Source organism: Anopheles moucheti, chromosome X (genome assembly GCF_943734755.1).
Source record: "Anopheles moucheti chromosome X, idAnoMoucSN_F20_07, whole genome shotgun sequence".
Taxonomy (NCBI): domain Eukaryota; kingdom Metazoa; phylum Arthropoda; class Insecta; order Diptera; family Culicidae; genus Anopheles; species Anopheles moucheti.
Window position 1 is genome coordinate 6,275,277 of NC_069142.1, and position 19,720 is coordinate 6,294,996.

General features: G+C 44.2%; 2 protein-coding genes and 2 pseudogenes across 2 annotated transcripts; 1 reads left to right on the forward strand and 3 right to left on the reverse strand.

The window, feature by feature from the left end:
- Positions 1-1,907: 1,907 nt before the first annotated feature.
- Positions 1,908-3,301, forward strand: LOC128306526 (fatty acid hydroxylase domain-containing protein 2-like; annotated as a pseudogene).
- A 655-nt stretch (positions 3,302-3,956) lies between these two features.
- On the reverse strand, positions 3,957-5,633 carry LOC128306527 (fatty acid hydroxylase domain-containing protein 2-like; annotated as a pseudogene).
- A 1,855-nt stretch (positions 5,634-7,488) lies between these two features.
- LOC128307450 (40S ribosomal protein S15Aa-like) lies at positions 7,489-10,146 on the reverse strand. Its single transcript, XM_053045299.1, has 3 exons — positions 10,057-10,146; positions 9,098-9,423; positions 7,489-7,890 (listed from the first exon to the last, which is right to left on the reverse strand). Exons 2-3 carry the CDS (start codon positions 9,394-9,396, stop codon positions 7,797-7,799), a joined length of 393 nt encoding a protein of 130 aa, XP_052901259.1. The 5' UTR covers positions 9,397-9,423; positions 10,057-10,146; the 3' UTR covers positions 7,489-7,796.
- A 1,240-nt stretch (positions 10,147-11,386) lies between these two features.
- On the reverse strand, positions 11,387-13,513 carry LOC128307253 (proton-coupled amino acid transporter-like protein CG1139). Its single transcript, XM_053045015.1, has 3 exons — positions 12,327-13,513; positions 12,073-12,248; positions 11,387-11,622 (listed from the first exon to the last, which is right to left on the reverse strand). The coding sequence occupies exons 1-3, from the start codon at positions 13,511-13,513 to the stop codon at positions 11,387-11,389; spliced, it is 1,599 nt and encodes a 532-aa protein (XP_052900975.1).
- Positions 13,514-19,720: the final 6,207 nt, after the last annotated feature.

Genomic DNA, 19,720 nt, shown 5'->3' on the forward strand with positions numbered 1-19,720 from the left:
GGGAGAACAAAAACAAACACACAAACAAACAAAAGAATGAACCGAGGATCAGCGTGTTTGAATGCGGTAGCCAAGGGAGGATATTTTACACACATGCGCGCACGCACAGACACACATGCACGCACATCTGTATTGCTGTGTGGCTGTATTGCTTTAAGCCGGTTAAACAGACAAGTGCAGACCCCCAATGAAAATACACAGGCACAGGTGGTGGAAAAGACAGGATTAAGGTAGGGAAGCATCAGGGGAGTTAAACACACATTTTATACGGTCCAACAAAATGGAAAACAGACTAATACACACACGCACACATGCAAACAAAGAGACAAAAGAAAAAGCGGCGTAATATTAAAATTAAGTAAACAAAATGGTTGCAACATATTGTTACACCATTTTGTGGGAATAGTAATAGTGGCTCGAAAAGTGCTTGTATTTGTGTTTGGGTGCGTGTGTGTGCATGCGCGTATGTGTATGTGTGTTTGGAAACGAAAGTAAGAGGAACACAAACTTGCAATGGTGATGGCGAAGGATGCGAAAAAAACGTAAAACGGTGGCAGAAGTCGGAGAGAATTAAACGAGTCAAAAGAAGACGAGCGAGGAGCAAGAAAACAGAAGAAAATAAAATATTTGAAAGATTATCAAAAAAAAAAAAACATTTGATGAGAAGTTCTAATCATCTTCCATTCTTTTGAGAAAATGACGGAATGACCATACTTATCATGCTTTAAACATAGTTTTAAATGTATTTTCTAAACACTTCTGTGTAGGGTTTGATATAGTTCCTATATGGTTAGGCAACGCCTAAAAGGGATTAGCGCTATCTAAGAGTCAGAATCCAGTGTCAAAAAATGAGTGAGTCCTTGCCGGCCAGCGAGCATTAGACACTATGTTACGATCTGCGGTGTGTAACAAATCTTATCAGATAATTTTTAAACTCTTTGGGAAATTCGTTTACCAAATTTAGTGCGCAATCTGAACTTCTTGGCATTTGTTTAATCCTATTTAAACTTTTCCCCTTTAAATCAGCGGCGGATCAAATGGTAGGCGGAGTAGGCGGTCGCCTAGGGCCTTGCCGTGTTGGGGGCCCAACAAATTTGTGCCGATTGTGCGATTTTTGGAAATTTAAAAGTAGAGTTAATTTATAGCAAAACATTTTTTTAAGAACGTAAAAAATTGATCAACAATATCTTCCATGGCTATATAAAACATTTGTTTCCATGTGATAAATTAAATGCAGAGAAGAATATCGACTTTGTGACTTTAAAGTATAAACGAAATTGCTCCAGGATTTCCAAATCTATAGTGTTGATAAAAGGAGCAATTTTGATCTAAAACCGCCGAAAGGTATGCAATGTTTAAACACTGACTTTCCATTCAATCCAGCTGTTTTCATATTTCTGTGAGAGCGATCGCCAGCGCAAGTGAGATGGATGAAATGGGAAGTCTCCCTGATCTCGCGCTCAAAATCGCCGGCGGCTGGATCGAAATTTCTATACAAAATCAGCTGTTTTCAGATTTCCTACACCAAGAGAGCATGTATTAGCGAGAGGTAACATGTATGCCCACATATTTTGTCAAGTGGGCCATCACTACCCATACCATCAAAGTTATGAGCACCATCGGTTGTGTAAGTGAGATGAAGTGAGATGAGATGTTGATGGTATGCGTAGTGATGGCCTAGGCCATCTTGATTTCTACGCCATTGTGTAAATTTTCGCACCGACAATGGTTGTTTTTCGGCAAAAACGGGTGGCTCTGCGTACCAATAACTGCAATAAGTTCTTTTTGCTTCATTCCGCACTTGTACGCTACGCACGATAAGCGATCCTTGTAGCCAACGAAAAGGCGTATCGTTCACCGTGATCCAAGCTGGAAAAAGAAGGAGGATTACACGAAGCTAAAACGTCCTTCCGGACAACTCGGGCCTGCGGTATTGTGCCCACGTCCGCGGCGATCAGGGACAGTGGTGCCTTTTCTTTGCTGCATTACGTAAGAAACGATCTGCTGCAGCGAACCAACTGTCGAGACTTTTAGGTGATAACATCCCGCAAGCCGTATGTGAAAGTTCTGTTCCACAATCAATCAGCAACAAGCCAGTGTTTTTGCGTAGATACAAAACGCAACCCGGTAAAAATGAACCGATAGAATCGCACGATCTGCGGCGGGTGATGAAGACAATCTTGTGCAATCAAACGGTAATGGGTGTCCCGATATCGTTTGCTGGCTACTATGGAACAATCCGTGATTCGGTGCCGGACGTGGGTGTGATCTTGCGCGATCTTGTCGTGTGTGTGTCTTCTTTGCCGAGATTGGATTTTACTACGTGTATCGACTCTTGCACCTCAAGCCACTGTACAAACTGGTCCATAAAAAGCACCACGAATGGACGACACCGTTTGCTTGGACCGCTATGTACTGCCATCCGATCGGACACATCATCAGCAACATGATCCCGCCAATGATCGGCATATAGCTCATGAAGGCGCACATCTTCACCATTGCCATCTGGTTTCCGTTGGTAATCTTTAACACGATTCGGGATCATTGTGGCTACCATTTGCCGTTCTTTCCCAGCTCCTAGTACCACGATTATCATCACGCAAAGTATAAATCATCAAGCTAAACTGCTGTATGAGGGATATTCTTGCAGAGCTTTATATGAATGTTTGTTGTATGTTTACAGATTTATTGATGCTTCGGAATGTTCGGGTATCTCGATTGGTTGCACGGGACGGACACACAGTTCCGGAAGTCAAAGCAGCACCAGCGTCATCGTACACTTTGGGGCATTAAATCGGCCCTAGAATTGTAAACGGATAGTTAATCCGAAGCCACCTGTTTGCCATCCAAAGCTTACGAGTGAGGGTGGTAAGGAATACCTCGTTCCAAAACATTCATCGTTGTTTCGTCTTTCTAGCTGTTCTATTTAATTACAAACTCATGTATTCAATAACATGAAACATAGAAACAATTCGGCATTTTACTTGGACCTTTTCTCTACTCATTTGCTAAACATGGATAATAAACTCATTTCCGATTTTTTGGTGTATACATTGCAATTTTAAACAAGCAGTAAGTATTTAATTTTCATTTATTTTAAACGTTACCGCGTAAGTTTTCAACCAGCATACCCGGGTATTTCATACATTTTGTATGGAGCATGACGTTCCTCTTCTGCTTCTTTTCTTATTGTACATAGTTTCGAGTCAAATTCAATGGATTTAAAATTTAAAAAGGAATCGTTAGTTTTATCATAACATAAAAAAGATAATGAATGAATCGAATAAATTTTAGATATGCAAAATATACAAACCAGCTGTTTTCATATTTCTGTGAGAGCGATCGCCAGCGCAAGTGAGATGGATGAAATGGGAAGTCTCCCTCATCTCTCGCTCAAAATCGCCGGCGGCTGGATCGAAATTTCTATACAAAATCAGCTGTTTTCAGATTTCCTACACCAAGAGAGCATGTATTAGCGAGAGGTAACATGTATGCCCCCATATTTTGTCAAGTGGGCCATCACTACGCACACTACCAAACTGATGAGCACCATCGGTTGTGTAAGTGAGATGAGGTGAGATGTGTTTGATAGTGTGCGTAGTGATGGCCCAAGCAACAAAATATGCACGCTGAAGGGATAAACATTGTACCTCCTGCTAATACATGCTCTCTTGGTGTCAGAAATCTGAAAACAGCTGCTTTGTATGGGATTTCGTACGGGAGAGTTTGAAAATGAAAACAATGGTGATGGATGCGGCGCTCCTGGATGGCGTTTGGATAATCGCGGAGCAACGAAGCGACGTGAGTGAAAATTGCAAAATGCATTTCTTTCTTCACAGAAGTCACATAACATCTTGTTTATTTTACGGAAATTCGTCACTTCAACTAGAAATTATTTAAATAATAATACAAAAACGCTACATAATCTTTAGAAATGTATACATATTTGTACAGTGTTCATAAACATAAATTCGCTTTTTATTCAGTTGGTTCGTCGATTTGGATTTTGTACATTTAGTTGTAAACATAATGAAATAACGTTTATCGTGTAAATAAAGCTTTTTTATCGTATTACCCAACCGTTAGCATTCGAACCCGATTGGACCATTTTCAACAACGCCGTAACGTTTCGAATTTCCTTCTTTTCCTGACGGTGTGCTACAATTCGTACGAGCGTGCAAAAGCCGCCCCACAGTCGGCCCACGGACAGTGAAAGGATAGTGTACCGGTATTTAGCAGCTCGTGCGCATTCAGATGACTATGGCGTGTGTAGGAACGTCCTGCCTGTCTCCTGCTGCAACGTTCTTTCCATCCTCATTTGACACTTGGTGGCGATCGCAACGAGCTTCCTTCTCCACCGTGATATTTCTCGTGCTCTGTTAGAAGCCGCTCATTGAAGTACAGCTTCTTGCAACCGGGATGCACGCAGGAATAAACTCTTACCGAATAAAACCAAAACGTCAAATCAACACGACGGAAAGTTTAAGCGAGCTGAAGGAAGCTTACCGTTTCATCCAATGCAATCAATAGTTGGCAGTTTCGCATTTGAGTTTATCAATGTTTAGCAAATAAGTAGAGAAAAGGTCCAAGTAAAATGCCGAATTGTTTCTATGTTTCCTAGAAACACGAAAGAGCGATGGATGTTTTAGTACGAGGTATTCCTTATCACCCTCACTCGTAAGCTTTGGATGGCAAACAGGTGGCTTCGGATTAACTATCCGTTTACAATTCTAGGGCCGATTTAATGCCCCAAAGTGCACGATGACGCTGGTGCTGCTTTGACTTCCGGAACTTTGTGTCCGTCCCGTGCAACCAATCGAGATACCCGAACATTCCGAAGCATCAATAAATCTGTAAACATACAACAAACATTCATATAAAGCTCTGCAAGAATATCCCTCATACAGCAGTTTAGCTTGATGATTTATACTTTGCGTGATGATAATCGTGGTACTAGGAGCTGGGAAAGAACGGCAAATGGTAGCCACAATGATCCCGAATCGTGTTAAAGATTACCAACGGAAACCAGATGGCAATGGTGAAGATGTGCGCCTTCATGAGCTATATGCCGATCATTGGCGGGATCATGTTGCTGATGATGTGTCCGATCGGATGGCAGTACATAGCGGTCCAAGCAAACGGTGTCGTCCATTCGTGGTGCTTTTTATGGACCAGTTTGTACAGTGGCTTGAGGTGCAAGAGTCGATACACGTAGTAAAATCCAATCTCGGCAAAGAAGACACACACACGACAAGATCGCGCAAGATCACACCCACGTCCGGCACCGAATCACGGATTGTTCCATAGTAGCCAGCAAACGATATCGGGACACCCATTACCGTTTGATTGCACAAGATTGTCTTCATCACCCGCCGCAGATCGTGCGATTCTATCGGTTCATTTTTACCGGGTTGCGTTTTGTATCTACGCAAAAACACTGGCTTGTTGCTGATTGATTGTGGAACAGAACTTTCACATACGGCTTGCGGGATGTTATCACCTAAAAGTCTCGACAGTTGGTTCGCTGCAGCAGATCGTTTCTTACGTAATGCAGCAAAGAAAAGGCACCACTGTCCCTGATCGCCGCGGACGTGGGCACAATACCGCAGGCCCGAGTTGTCCGGAAGGACGTTTTAGCTTCGTGTAATCCTCCTTCTTTTTCCAGCTTGGATCACGGTGAACGATACGCCTTTTCGTTGGCTACAAGGATCGCTTATCGTGCGTAGCGTACAAGTGCGGAATGAAGCAAAAAGAACTTATTGCAGTTATTGGTACGCAGAGCCACCCGTTTTTGCCGAAAAACAACCATTGTCGGTGCGAAAATTTACACAATGGCGTAGAAATCAAGATGGCCTAGGCCATCACTACGCATACCATCAACATCTCATCTCACTTCATCTCACTTACACAACCGATGGTGCTCATGACTTTGATGGTATGGGTAGTGATGGCCCACTTGACAAAATATGGGGGCAAACATGTTACCTCCTGCTAATACATGCTCTCTTGGTATCGGAAATCTGAAAACAGCTGGTTTTGTATAGAAATTTCGATCCAGCCGCCGGCGATTTTGAGCGCGAGATGAGGGAGACTTCCCATTTCATCCATCTCACTTGCGCTGGCGATCGCTCTCACGGGTTTGATAGTGTGCAATGCAACAGTGATGGGCAAATTTATTCCACGCTGCAGTATCGGAAATTTGAAAACAATTGTGTGCGCGGCAACGGTATAATGGTTTTCACAGTTGACCAGCTGATTTTGTCACTTGACAAATTTGTCAGCATTTTGTCAACTCTCGTGGCCTAATGGATCGAAGAATGCTACAAAACATGGTCAATTGTTGCAAAAAAGTTCAGTAAGTAAAAGCTCACCACAGAAATCAACCGTTTTTTTTGTTCATGGTCTTAAACATCAACATGAAAAGAAAAAGGATTCTAGGAAATTTATCTGATTGTTACCGAAGAAGTCAACCGATTGGCAACTGTACCTTGGGCGAAAAATCGTAGAAGGCGTTGGACTACTCAGGATTCGTAAATGTACGTAAATCGTAGAAAATGTGATCCAAGTAGTGGCGTTATGGTTCTCCTTAGCGCATACAAGCGTTTATATATAGAGACTAGCTTAACGGCCCGGTTACAGGGCTACGCAACGAGACTTTGCTGGTGTTGTTAAATCATGTTTGAATTACACCTCCCTAACACCGATAATGCCGTAGCAAAATTATAGGCCCCCTTTAAAAATTCCGCCCTGGGCCTCCAAGGGGATTGATCCTCCACTGCTTTAAATATCTATAAACATGCTCTATTGCTCACAGCTTGATGTTTTGCTTCAACCAACAAAAGATTTCAACGGTGGGTAAGAGAGATAATCAAAAAATTAAATAATTTACTAGTGTTGGGTATTTTAGATTCAGATTCATGAATCTGAACGAATCTTTGCACTGAATGAATGAATCTAAATCTCTATTCCGAAAATTCATAAATCCTCAGAGATTATTGAATCCTCATTGATTCATGCATCTGTTCAGAAACATAATTTTGGCGTGTTTTTTGCGTCACGGGAGTAAAACCTTGAGGTATAAAGCCTTTATTTAATATAATAGCACATTTAATAAATTTAATCTTCATTTTCACTGAACTTCCTTAAACTCACTGTTTTAAACTACCATTGCAACGGGAACAAAAATTTAAAAAAACTTTTATTTTTATTTTGTCTACATCATGACCGCGCTCAGCACATAGTGTCATGTCAAATCCGTTTATCACCCCTGATCAAACACTTCGATCGGACGAAAATTTTATCGAACATGTAGCACAAAATATTTCAATTCAATTAAACAAATTCAATTGTTTCAATACAAACAAATGTGATATTATGGAACAGGACCAACATAATGGAACATTACGTAACGATCGCGTTCGAATAATTCTACCGCCCGGCACATTTAACGAATCATAAATAAAAACAAACGAATAAAAAACAACAAACTTTGACGGTAGGTACATTGCGCTTCTCCTATATTTGCGGTCTCATCAAACCAGCGTTTCCAGTCATATACTTTTTCACCTTAAAAAACTGCAGCAAAAAACCAATAGAAAAAAAATCAACCGGCGACACCTTTCGAACGAAAACTTATGTAAATAACACGTCAAATTCGTTCACATTTGTTTGCATGAACCGGGTGTTGCGTTTGCGATTATCGATTAGGTCCGCGCACGCTGTGCTGTTCCCTCCACCGCAGATTTTGTTTGTGAGGCGCTGGTCGTATTAGTTGGCCTCTCAACTCGGTGTGCAATTTAGAAGAAATATCCCAGAATTTTTCCACCAAGATGTTTCCGTCTGGCTTCCTCGTGGTCCATTATACCACCGCTGGTAGTCAGGACGACGTAGCTGTGTGATGATGAAACGAGAAGAGTGAGAATTATTTTGTTAATATGGGAAACTTATTATGCTTTCTTGATTTAAAGCTTTCATTTCTCTAAACGATCTGTATCCAAGCCGAAGAAACAAAACAACACAGTTGGGGTGTTGAATCGAGATTAAAGGTGGATGTTAAATTAATTGTTCTTGCCTCCAATACATAACACATCACCGCACTACTGAGCGCATGCAGTGATATAAAGTAAAGCAAAGAAGGCAAAACGTAAATACTGTTTCTATTTTCATATAATAAGTTTGTAACATTAAATCTAAATCGTCTAACATATCGAATAAAAATTGTTTTACTTATGCATACAGGGCATTATACCAAATCATTAAAAAAATGTCATGTTGATGTCAACATCATCTAGCATTCATCCGATATGCATAGGATATCTGGTAGGCCGTTAATAAGAACAACATCAAGCGTGTACAACTTCATAGTGGCCTATATTGGAAATCGTAGAATATTACACATATCTTTGGTTAAAGCATCACTTATCATCCTTCTAGACCGTTTTTCGGGGCTAAAAGACTTGCAAAAAGCTATTCATTGCTCTATAAACAAATGTTGAGCAACCATATAAAATGATAACTGCGATCAATAACGAGCAAAAAAATAATCTCGATTGTACCAATGGGAGATGTTCATTCTTTAAACTAATGCACGTACAAACAAAATGTGTAGCTTTTTAATAATTTTCTCTATAAATATCCATATCCATATCTCATCCATACATAATTATCTCTTATTGTTCGTTACTGTATAACATTAATTAGACTATTGTCCGATACTGTACATCAATTTTAGAATATTTGACCGAACTTGTCGTCCTGCAGATAATAAGTGCAATTCTTGGCTGTTTGAGAGGTGTCTCTTCAACTGCCTTCACGCTGTTCATACAAATTTAAAAATATGTTCCTTCATTTAATATGAAACTAGTATGCAACTTAAAAGACTTTTTCTAAAAACTGTTTCCAAGTCATTGAATCGAACTGACGTAGAGTTTCGTTAGCTCGGGATTAAAGATGGAAAATGTATTGCTCTCGCCTCCGAACTTACACCACCGTCTGTTCATTGATAAAGGAAACCAAACGGCATAAGTATAACAGAAGAAGGCTAAACCTGCCCTTGTGACCTGAGTTCTAAAAACTCTCCCCCGAAACAGCGACTTACCCAAACTGACGGGAGGGTAGCAGATTATTCATCCACCGTTCGATGTCATCCAGCTTGACGTCAAAACGGGGCGAGATGATACCGGCCTTGTTCAGGCGACCAGTCAGATTGACGACAACCTTGCCGCTGCGATGATCGTCCACAATCTCAAACTCGCCGATGTATCCATGCTTCATCATGACGGTCAGGAACTTGACCACGACCTTCGAGTTCGGTCGGATAAGCACCTGGCGCTTGCCACGCTTTTCCGCATTGTGGATGCACTTCAGGGCATCGGCCAGCACGCTGATACGGACCATGTTTGGAACTCGAACTTTGGCAGCTCACTGCAAAAGGGTGGGAAAAGAAAACACGCATTAGTAAAGTTCCTTTCTCCTACGGCATATCGAATGAAGACGATTGTTCGGGATGCACGATGCCGTGCTACAGGTGTGTGTCATGCCATTGGGCGGGATTCACGCGACAATATTTGGTGTCTTTCCATGAGTGTTTATTCTCTGTGCGTTGTTCGTGTACACTGCTGTTGATCGATGTTGCTGGAGCGGATTTATTGATGGACAACATTTCTCAAAAATGTTCTTTTACCGTGGTAAACATACACACACACACGGGCGCGTAATGTAATCTGCAACGCGGCAACAATTTTACACTGATTTTTGATTGTTGCTCAGAAGTAATCTCGCTGGCAGGTTCCCCTTAAACGATCTTGCACACGTCGCACCTTTTGATCAGCTTAAAGCGCTAATGTTTCTGTATCTTATTTACATATTCGGGGGATTTCCAGCGGGAATAGAGTGCCCGGCTTCACACACATGATTCCAATCAGCAAATTTTCTTCATTACCATCAGTTTTATCAACGCAACAGTACTTTCCCGCATCTGTACCACTTCAACACTACCAATTCTAACAGCAAGCACATGAAACCGTAATTAAATAGAATAGCAATTGAGCTATTTACCTCGCTAAACACCCGCAAACACGACGTGCGTCGACGAAGACTCTTCGTAAAAGAACAGGAAACGGTTGCCACGCGAGGCTGTCGGCAAAGTGACAGCTCGTTTGACGTACAGCCGAAAACGGAAGCAGCACGATATGGTTCGCTTTTTTTCGCAACAGAGGGCGCTACCTTTTGTGCGAAAAGTTTTTATTTTACTTATTTCAGGTTACATATAGGTTACATGGTGATTATTATGTGATTATCGATTTTTTGCTGATTAAATGCGTAGGAAAGGTATAATTTTATCGTATTCCATAGAAATCTGGACCAGGAAATGCTCACGGGGGAGCTCACAAGTTGTGTGCGATAATGTTTTCGTCTGTATTTTTCACTATGAGTGAAACTTTTCACAGATGCGTGAAATGTTTCATTTAAATTTAAATTTGAATTGTAAATATGAATTTAACATTCCAATTCTGTGTCATACGAAATTTGATTTTGGATACCCTCAACATATTAGGGACATAAATCTGATGTGAAAGCTATTTTTAAATGACATTATTCGATCCTTCTGACAGACGTTGGACATAGCTAACTTCGATGTTGTGTTTCGATATAATACTCCTGTCTACTTCATCAAAATAAAATTGTTTTGTAAACGGCATACATTTATTATGATTCCGTGCGATACGTTTTCCCATCAGCTCAACTAACGATCGCCAGCTACATTCGTACGCGTTTCCATCGCAATTTTCGTTTTGATTTTCTATTAAACTTTTCCGTGTCGCTTGTTATCCTGAACTGGATGTTATTCTACATCTTGCTTATCGGCTACTCAGTGATGGGTTTGTCTTAACGACGTTAAACTTATTGTGTAGAGTATGCTTATCATACGTGGCACTCGATACAGCTAATCGGTAACGTAATGTAAGTACGCCGCGTTCTTCATCTTTAACTTATAGCGGACCATGGCCTTGTGCCACTACCTAAAGTAGTAAATGTTGGTCCTCACGCGCGCGCTCTTTCTCTCTCTCTCTCTCTCTCTCTCTCTCTCTCTTTCTTTCTCTCTTTCTCTCCCTCTTCTCTCTCTTCTCCTTCTCTCGCTATTTCTCTCTCGCTCTCTATTCCGCTTTCTTTGTCTGTTTCTTCCTCTTCGTCTCTCTCTCTCTCTCTCTTTCTAAACTCCCTGGAGGGATAAAATGGCATGTTGCAGCACAACTTTTAATATGTAATAGTAAAAAAAAAACGATAATAAATATGCAATATTATGTAAAATGACTTCACCCCACAAATGATTCTGTTCCCATGGTAACATACCCCTTTCGGGCATCGTCGCTACTTCGACGGGCGCTTAAAAATCTTTGGCAAGCGCTGACATACTCTCATACGTGCCGGTGGCAAAGCCGAGGAACGCCAACAGCAGTATGATGATATTTTTCAGCACCAGCCAAACGCCCAGCTTTCCATTCGTCCAGGCAACGATCAGCTCGATCAGGGGTGGAAACATGAGTGCCAGCGAGGACGAGCAGAACGCACCAATCAGTGAGATGAATGCACCAAGGTTGGGAACACACTCCGCGACGAGGACTGTAAGATGGAAGGAATGGTTAGATACTGTTTGTAAAAGGGTCGCACTAGTGTTGTGTTCAAACAATCCATTGAATAGAATCTTTCATATTTATATTCATTCATAATCGAATGTCAGTTATCCAAACATTTATGAATCCTCAATAGTCCGAGGATTCTCAAATGCTCAAATTATAAATCCACAAAGTTCCAAAAATCCTTGAAGAGTCATGAACTCTTGATGTTCTAAGAATCCACAAAGGTTAATAAATCATCAAAGACCCCAACAATTCAAGAATCCTGAGAGAGTCATGAACCCTTCAAGTTCCGGTAATCTAAAAAATTCGAGAACTCTCAAAGCTCCAAGTATCATCGAAGAGTCAAGTCATTCTTACAGGTTCAAAATTCCGCAAAGATTCATGCATCTTCAAAGAACCCGAACACTAGTTTGCATCGTACAGGGATACCTACACGTCACCAATACCATGATGATGCGGAATACCATCTCGCAGCGTACGGGATGCTTACGGGCGACGGCTACGCGACTTTCCACCATCGGCCACATAATCATGATGGCGACAAAGAACTGGAGAGCGTATCCAAGCAACACACCGGTAGCAATCATCATCTTCACACTCTCCGCTAGTCTACAAGTGGATCAGAATGGGAGGGTAAGAATTAATCGTCTCTCAGATGCGACGTGGATAACGCGACGCCATACTCACATTTCGTTGTCGGGGAGGTTTAGCGTGAGGCTACCCTGGACTGCTTCGCCCCAACGCCAATAGCCGAAGAACCCGAACGTGGTGAACAGCATCAAGATGAAGCCGCTGCCGATGTTAAGCACACCGCACGGTTTGCCAAAGTTTTCCGGATGCTGCATCTCGTTCTGGAGCGGCAGCACCAGCGCGATACCCTCGAACGCGAAGATTGCTGTGCCGTAGAACAGGGGCAGCTGATCGAGCCGGCCGACCATGTTCCGCTCGGACAGTGGTGGCAGTCCCTGGGACGCGTAGTAGAACGTGATGCCGATGCCGAGCGTCATGAAGACGTTGGCGGCGAGCGAGCAGTACGACAGGAACTTCAGCTTGGTGATGATCGAGGTCAGCACAATCGGCACGACCAGCAGCGCCATGTGGATGTGGACGTCCAGCTCAACCCCGTACCGATCCGCAATCTGCTTGAAGTTGGAGCTGATGAACACGAAGTAGATGCAGCAGAAGCCGAGCTGCGTTACGCAGATGAAAATGTTCACCGCGTTCTTCATCGTCTGCGCCCACGAGCGGACCGACGGTGGACCGAAGGCGAAACAGAGCGCCACCGTGTCGGCAAAGTCGAGCGGTTCCGAGACCGGGGGCACGGTCGGCCCGTTCTTCACGTGCAGCATCGTTCCGTTGTTGGCGGCCACCACCGTTGTCCCGTTCGCGCGCTCTTCCGCTTCCTGTTCCCGCTTCTTCGTCTGCATCAGGGCCGCGCAGTTCAGCAGCACGTGCTGGCAGTGCACGCATACGATCCCGATGAACAGGGTCAGCACGGTGGCGAGCACCAGCCCACCATTTTTGAACGCATCGCCCATCGCATAGCAGCCGGTACCGATGTTGCCCTTGAACAGATGCATCATCGTCTCGGCGTAGTTGGTCTTGTGGTGCGGCTGCACACCCTGCGTCGTGATCACGTCCTCCGCGTAATCGTGGCCGGGCTTGTCCCGATGATGATGGTGGCGCACGTGGTACCGCATGTCCGACTGCATATTCTGCATCTCCATCGTACCGCCTACCGCATCCGGTGATGGTTTTTCTCTACCATTACCCGTTTCCGCATCACCGTTAGCCGGTACGGCCAGGTCATGGTGGCGCGCACGGTACACGCCCGGTGGGCCGCAGTAATCCTCCACGGAAACTGCCACAGGCATCGCTGCTTCTTAGCGAATTCCGGGTCCTTTAATCCGCTGTTCTGTAAATCTAGAAGTAGAAAATAAATATCCGTCTCATTATTTTTCAAATGGCATTCTCTCGGCACGTCGAGATGGAGGCGCCTGGTACATCAAGCGAATCTCAATTTAAATTAAAAAAAAACCGCCATTAAACTTGCGCCTAACTCACTTCACCTTCACAATGTTAAGAATAAAAGTAAAGCAATCTAATATAAAGAAGAGCTAGCACTATACCACCTCCAATGCTCTATTCGCAATGAATCACCCGAAAAAACCTTCACCGTAACAACGCTAATCGCAACTGCAACGCCACACGAACCAAACAAAAAAAACGTCAATAAAATTATTTACGACCTATAATTAATGCGCGATTAGCGCAAGTGGGCAACAAAGGAATTCACTTTTGCAAACTTTTGCAGCTTATACACTGGAGCTAACCGGAGACGATGCGCTTGGGTCTAGCATATACAGAAGACTGCAACGTCGGGTTTGAAAAGCACAAAACTGCAAGCCCTTTTAACGCGACGCGAAGTGTGCTCGGCTAATTGGCAATGCGCAGTAACTCACAACGGCTCAAAGTCACTCACTTATGAGTTCTGTTATGAGTTCTGGATAATGCCTCCATTCACCAGCTTGCGGAGGATGATGGCTCAGCAGTGATTCTAAATGATGATAAGTACCACCTCGTACCCCAACACAGGTTTGAGAGAGACGACATTATCTTTAAGATATTCAAACTCTAATAATCATGTAGATAGAAAAAAAAACTAGTCGGTAAGTGGTGGCATTAAGAAGCTTTCCAAGACACGCGTAGAATTCCATGCACTGGAAGTGCGTGTCATTCACTCTACACTCAGAATTCAGCCCTCTGTTGGATTCAACTATCAACCGTCTCAAGTTGGAAATGATTCCATCGGGCACCACAAGATCCGGGGACCCAACTACTTTGATGCGCTGCACGCGATAAGTTCACTGTGAACCACACTTGGAGTATATAGGCGCGAGATAAACGGTGACAATGCGCTTGAAAAGCAGACTGATTGGTGACGTTTGAAAGATGCTCGAAGATATCACTAGTAGAAGAATTCCTACTACTGGCACCAAGTGATATCTTGTGAATTCTATGCCAAAAGAGACACACACACACACATATATATACACAGACACACAGTCTTGTAAACTCAAAACTATAACCCCAACTCAGACAAGCTTGATCACTTTCGCCTACAAAAGATGTCCAAACAACGAGCGAGATACGCGGAAGGAGAGCATTAAAATTACACTATTTTAGGCACTGTATGGCGTAGCCTACACACTATTATCCAAAAACTACACCAACGCTAACGCTATAACGCTTAGAACCTACAAACGCTGAAGTTGTTCGGAGATCACCCGATCGCTGCCGCTGCTAACGGAAGACTGAAGAACTTCCCACAAAGTTCACCACAAGTATGTCCAGGCTGACGTTCTTCACGGTAGCACACGTTCTACGCAAGTGTGCACCAACACGCGCGCAAAGCTATGAACTCAATGTGGTGGGGGTATGGGAAGTATTCGCGATGAGTTCCCTGATAAACGATCGCCAAAAAGGAGCGACCAGTCGTGTGCACGCTTGGTACTCATGTACTGGCGCTAACGACCGACGATGCACATTCTACCGGATGACTCATCCAGTGGAGCATAGACCTCGAACTTCCGAAGCGCCAGCACATCCTACCAGGCAGATGTGTGCGTGTACAGGCATGATTTTCTGGAGCAGTGTGCAAGTATCGTCAGCTGTCTGCACAGCCCCACTAAAGTTCTACCCGTTGACTCATCCAGACGAGCAAAGGTGTCCAATTTCCAAGACGCCAGCACATCCTCCGCGATCGATGTGCGCGAACGGGCATGATTTTCTGGAGCAGCGCATGTATCGTCTGCTGTCTACAGACAAGCTATTGTTCGCAAAACCGTATCTTCAGACTTACGGCGCCACTAACAGTCCTCGTTTTTTTTTTTATTTGCACGATCGAAACATTACAGAAAAACGATAGCCACGGGTTCAGGAAGCTCGTGAAGCTTCAATGTGCATGTGAAGCGTGTCGTTACAGACTGTCTCATTTCCGTTGCATATGCGCGCACAATGGACATCTCATTTCCCTGCGGGAATAATTAGCAGCGCTTATTGGACATCATCAGACGCCAAACGGTGATGGCTCCGGTGCTGTCAAGAGATTGAGAATATGCAAAAAAAAAGAAACGCAACAAATAGGGTAGACGACACGACAAAAAGAACAAAAAACTTCCAATCATAATTTATAGTCGAGTCTTTCCGGCCGCAGCGATTTGGGGGTGGAGTTATTTTTAGTATGTTTAGTTCGATCCTCTTTCGCGGGTTCGTTCGCTTGGTTGAACGACACATCAGCGTCATCCTGGAAGGCATCATAAAATCGGAGACAGCACGGCGTGTGTCTAGACACGCTGGACAACGGAACTCCGTGAATCATAACAACAGCATCGATTGATGGAAAACATTGACCTTCGAAGACGTTGGAAGAAAAGTTTGGGCGCGACTTGCAGAGTTCTAAGGTTTTTGAACCTTCTGATGGTGTGTTGGACGCGAGAGGAGGCGTTCTCGAGTGTTTGAACTTTCTGTCGGACGTGTCGGAGGTAGAGTTGGGAAAGATCCGCTTAGTTCTGGAATGTTTTGAACCTTCGGGTTCGGTGTCGGAGATTTGTCGGAACTTTTGGAGATCAATTGGTAGAACGTGTTAGAAGCGATGGAAAGAACAGAAGGAAGCAAAGAAACGAAGGTATTAAGCTTCGAACATGTCACGTACCACATGCGCACTACGCACAGCAGACCGGGAGTGCTGTGGTAAGTCGAAGTAGCGCAGGATGCTGCGGGATGTTTTATTGATGCGCATTCACCTTAACACTACCGCAACCAACAAAAAAAAACCAATCTCTCCTAATGGCATTAGAGAGTACGGAGAGTACTTGGCTTTGGTTTGTTCTTTCTATTATCATCACCCTACCCCTACTACGGTCACTGTCACTTTTGCTCCTGCGAAACAGTGTACTAATTGTAGCTTTGTATTTGTTTGCTGTTGACGCTGTTGTTGTTCTAGCACTCATCGAATTTCGTAGCAATGCCGAAGTGCAGGGACAAAATAAATGTTTGTATATTTATATTTATATACAGCGGTTAGGGCGCGTAACCGGGTTCGGTGCGGGCGGCACCGTAATGTGCTGCTGACCCGTTGACCGTGCCCAAGATATGTACGCGCAAAACCAAAACAACACCGCCTGACGGATGGTTTTTAGAGGACGCCAAAAATAAAAAACAGGTAGCCCGCAACACCGCCGATCCCTTCTGCTGCTTATCCGCTCAACGCGCAACACATTCTTCCCCCCCGGTGCCGTGACCGGGAGTTGTCCGTGAACGAAGTTCCTCCCGGTGCGCGCGCGAAGTTCACCATCATTGGTTGATGAAGGGGTTGTGGCAAACAAAAAAAAAACAAAAAACGAAAAAAAAGTGCAAAACCGAGCAGCCAAATAAAGTCGCCACCGTGATATAAGATAGCGAACGATCAACGCTCCCCTCTCACCTTCCCTCTAGCTCACCCCCTCCCACCCCCCCCTTTCTTGATGTTCATCCCCTTCCAATCTACCGCCGGTAAGGCCAGCCGGTAAAGGTTTTGCAGCTGCGCTTTTTGCAGACGATCGATGTGGTCATAACTTTAGGCACGTTTCAGCTCCATTTACCCTTGAACCCGTTTCAGCCATCGACTCTCACACTCCCCCCCCCACCTCCCCCCACATGGCGGCTTACCTTCTCAGTCAGCGCGAATGATTCGACTCCGACCGCAAAAACCGGCAAAACGCGCACGTGTCACTGCCGGCGAAATGGAATTTTTGGGACCGTCGGCAAACCCAAAGTTGGCAAAGTTTTGATTGAAGATCACACGCGTTTCGCGGGGAATGTTTCGATGAGAATCACAGACACACGCACACACACGCAAGAACACACACACACACACACAATGTGTCACCTTCCAAACACACCGCGCAAGCCGAAGCACGACCTACTTCGACCAGTAGCAGCACAGCAGTGACCAATCGGGGCCCTGGGCCGCGCGTTTGCCGATCGCTCGGTACACAAGCGCGCGCGGGAAACAAAAGCAGAAAGCCGTAAAACTCGTAAAAAAAAAGCCCGTCACTTCATTCACAACCGAAGAACGCACAACTGTTGATCCTGCTCCCGGTCCGCCCGCTCCATGCCGCAACCCCCGCGAGGGGGGCTTTGAGTGGGAGTGGGGTGGGAGTGGGGGGGAGGGAGTGGAGGGGTGGAAGAGGGGTTTTTTTTGCACCAACAACAATAATCATATACACATTTGAAAAAAAACCCGATAATATGCAACCCAAGCACACGCTCCGGCACGAGCAACGGTGAGATGTGTTGTGAGCGTTAACCGTTCCCGTGATCTCGTCTGGTGGGAGTGATAGGATGGGAAGCTGCATTGTCGGCAAGTTTGACAACATTGACAGTAAGGGGGGTGTTTATGCGAGAACAGTTCTGTTCCGTACCTTTTGTTTGCCCTTTTGCTGCTTACCATACCGAACCGCGGAGAAGCTACGCTGCGTCGTCGGCTTACGCTCGCAAAATTGTTCGTACCGGTCGGTCTGTTTCTCCTCTCCCGTTCTAATGCATCGCAAGTGGTGGCCTTTCTGCCCTTACCACGGGAGCTTCTCTCTTCCCTAGCAACCCTTCTCCAACTCGACACCCTGTTGCTTCATTCACAGGAGGAGACTTTTACGAAATTAAAAGCGGGGAAGGTTGCGCAACTGCAGCTAATCACTTAGTCATCGAAATTCCCCTCAAGTCAGGTAAACTGTAACTCACAAGCGAATGGCGAGTTTTATAGGGCAGAACTTCAAACCGGATTAATATACTAAAGACCTTTGTTTTATAGCTGAGCTTTTTAATGAGATCTATCGCTTTATTATGTTGCGGTAACTCATTCTATTACTCACGGTGCACCGGAACTGCGACTGTGGACAATGAGAACATGCGTGAGAACTCGAGCGCAAAAGAAGTACAAATTGCAGTAATTATAGCATTCACGAAGTGGGTTTATAGCAATCTGTCATCTTATCTTCTTCTGCTCTTCTTATCAAATAAATAGTGCGTGTAAATGTTGGAGCTTTCACTACTCATGTCTATTCTGCGTGATCCAGAGGCTCTCCCCAGTTGAGTGACTTAGAGGAAGGTTCTGATTATTGTCTATTACTTAGATCGATTAAAAAGATCTTTGATAGACCTTAGAGCGTAAGCTCTAGAAAGAAAGAAATAGAGATCTTAGGCATTCTAGCACGTAGTACGTACTGAATGTTTTTGGAGTCGTGAGTTCTAACGCTCCAAGAATAAGAATACTCATTTTTGGTGAGTGACTAATTAGTGAACCTCAACGATGGAACGGAACGGACCCCAAAAGCCACGGAATGTCGCTACGTGTATTCTATTGACTTTAACCTATTGTTGTATGTATAATGGCTACTACCTGCAACACCTCACACCCATCCAGAGGTTTATCTTTGTTTACAGCACGTGTACGGCGTGGTTTAGTGACGGTAAAGTATTACTTTGTTCCACTCAACCCGCAGTCCATTAACCTGCTGACGTACGCAGAGCAGAGAGCAAGCGAGCATAAATTAGCGCTAGAATTCACTATATTTTTAGCGCAACTTGCTGTATGTTCGATGTCTTGCCGCTTTCCACTGTGTGTTCGTGTTCGTATCACGCTGTATCAAGTATCCGATGTAAGCACAGAATGCTTGCGTTGTAAGAAATTATTAATAGTTTGATATGGTGCTGTGCGTTTCAGCGGTGTTACACCCTAACTGGTTTGCGCTAGCATTGGCAATACACAATCTTCCTTCAGGTATGTAAGCTGCCGTAGCAAACGCGATATCGAGCGATAATGAACGATGGTGGCAGCATGGCAATAGTGCTACGAGTGGGGACTTTGCGAAATAAAAGAAAACCCCTTTCCACGCACTTGCGGATGAATTATCCACGCCGTACCTGTTGCTTACCTTAATCACTCAACTCAACAAGCTTAAGCCAACCCGGCCTTGACAACACTTACTCAGCTGACGCTCAGGAACGGTTCTGGAGAGCGAGTCTCGCCATTCCGTCGCTTC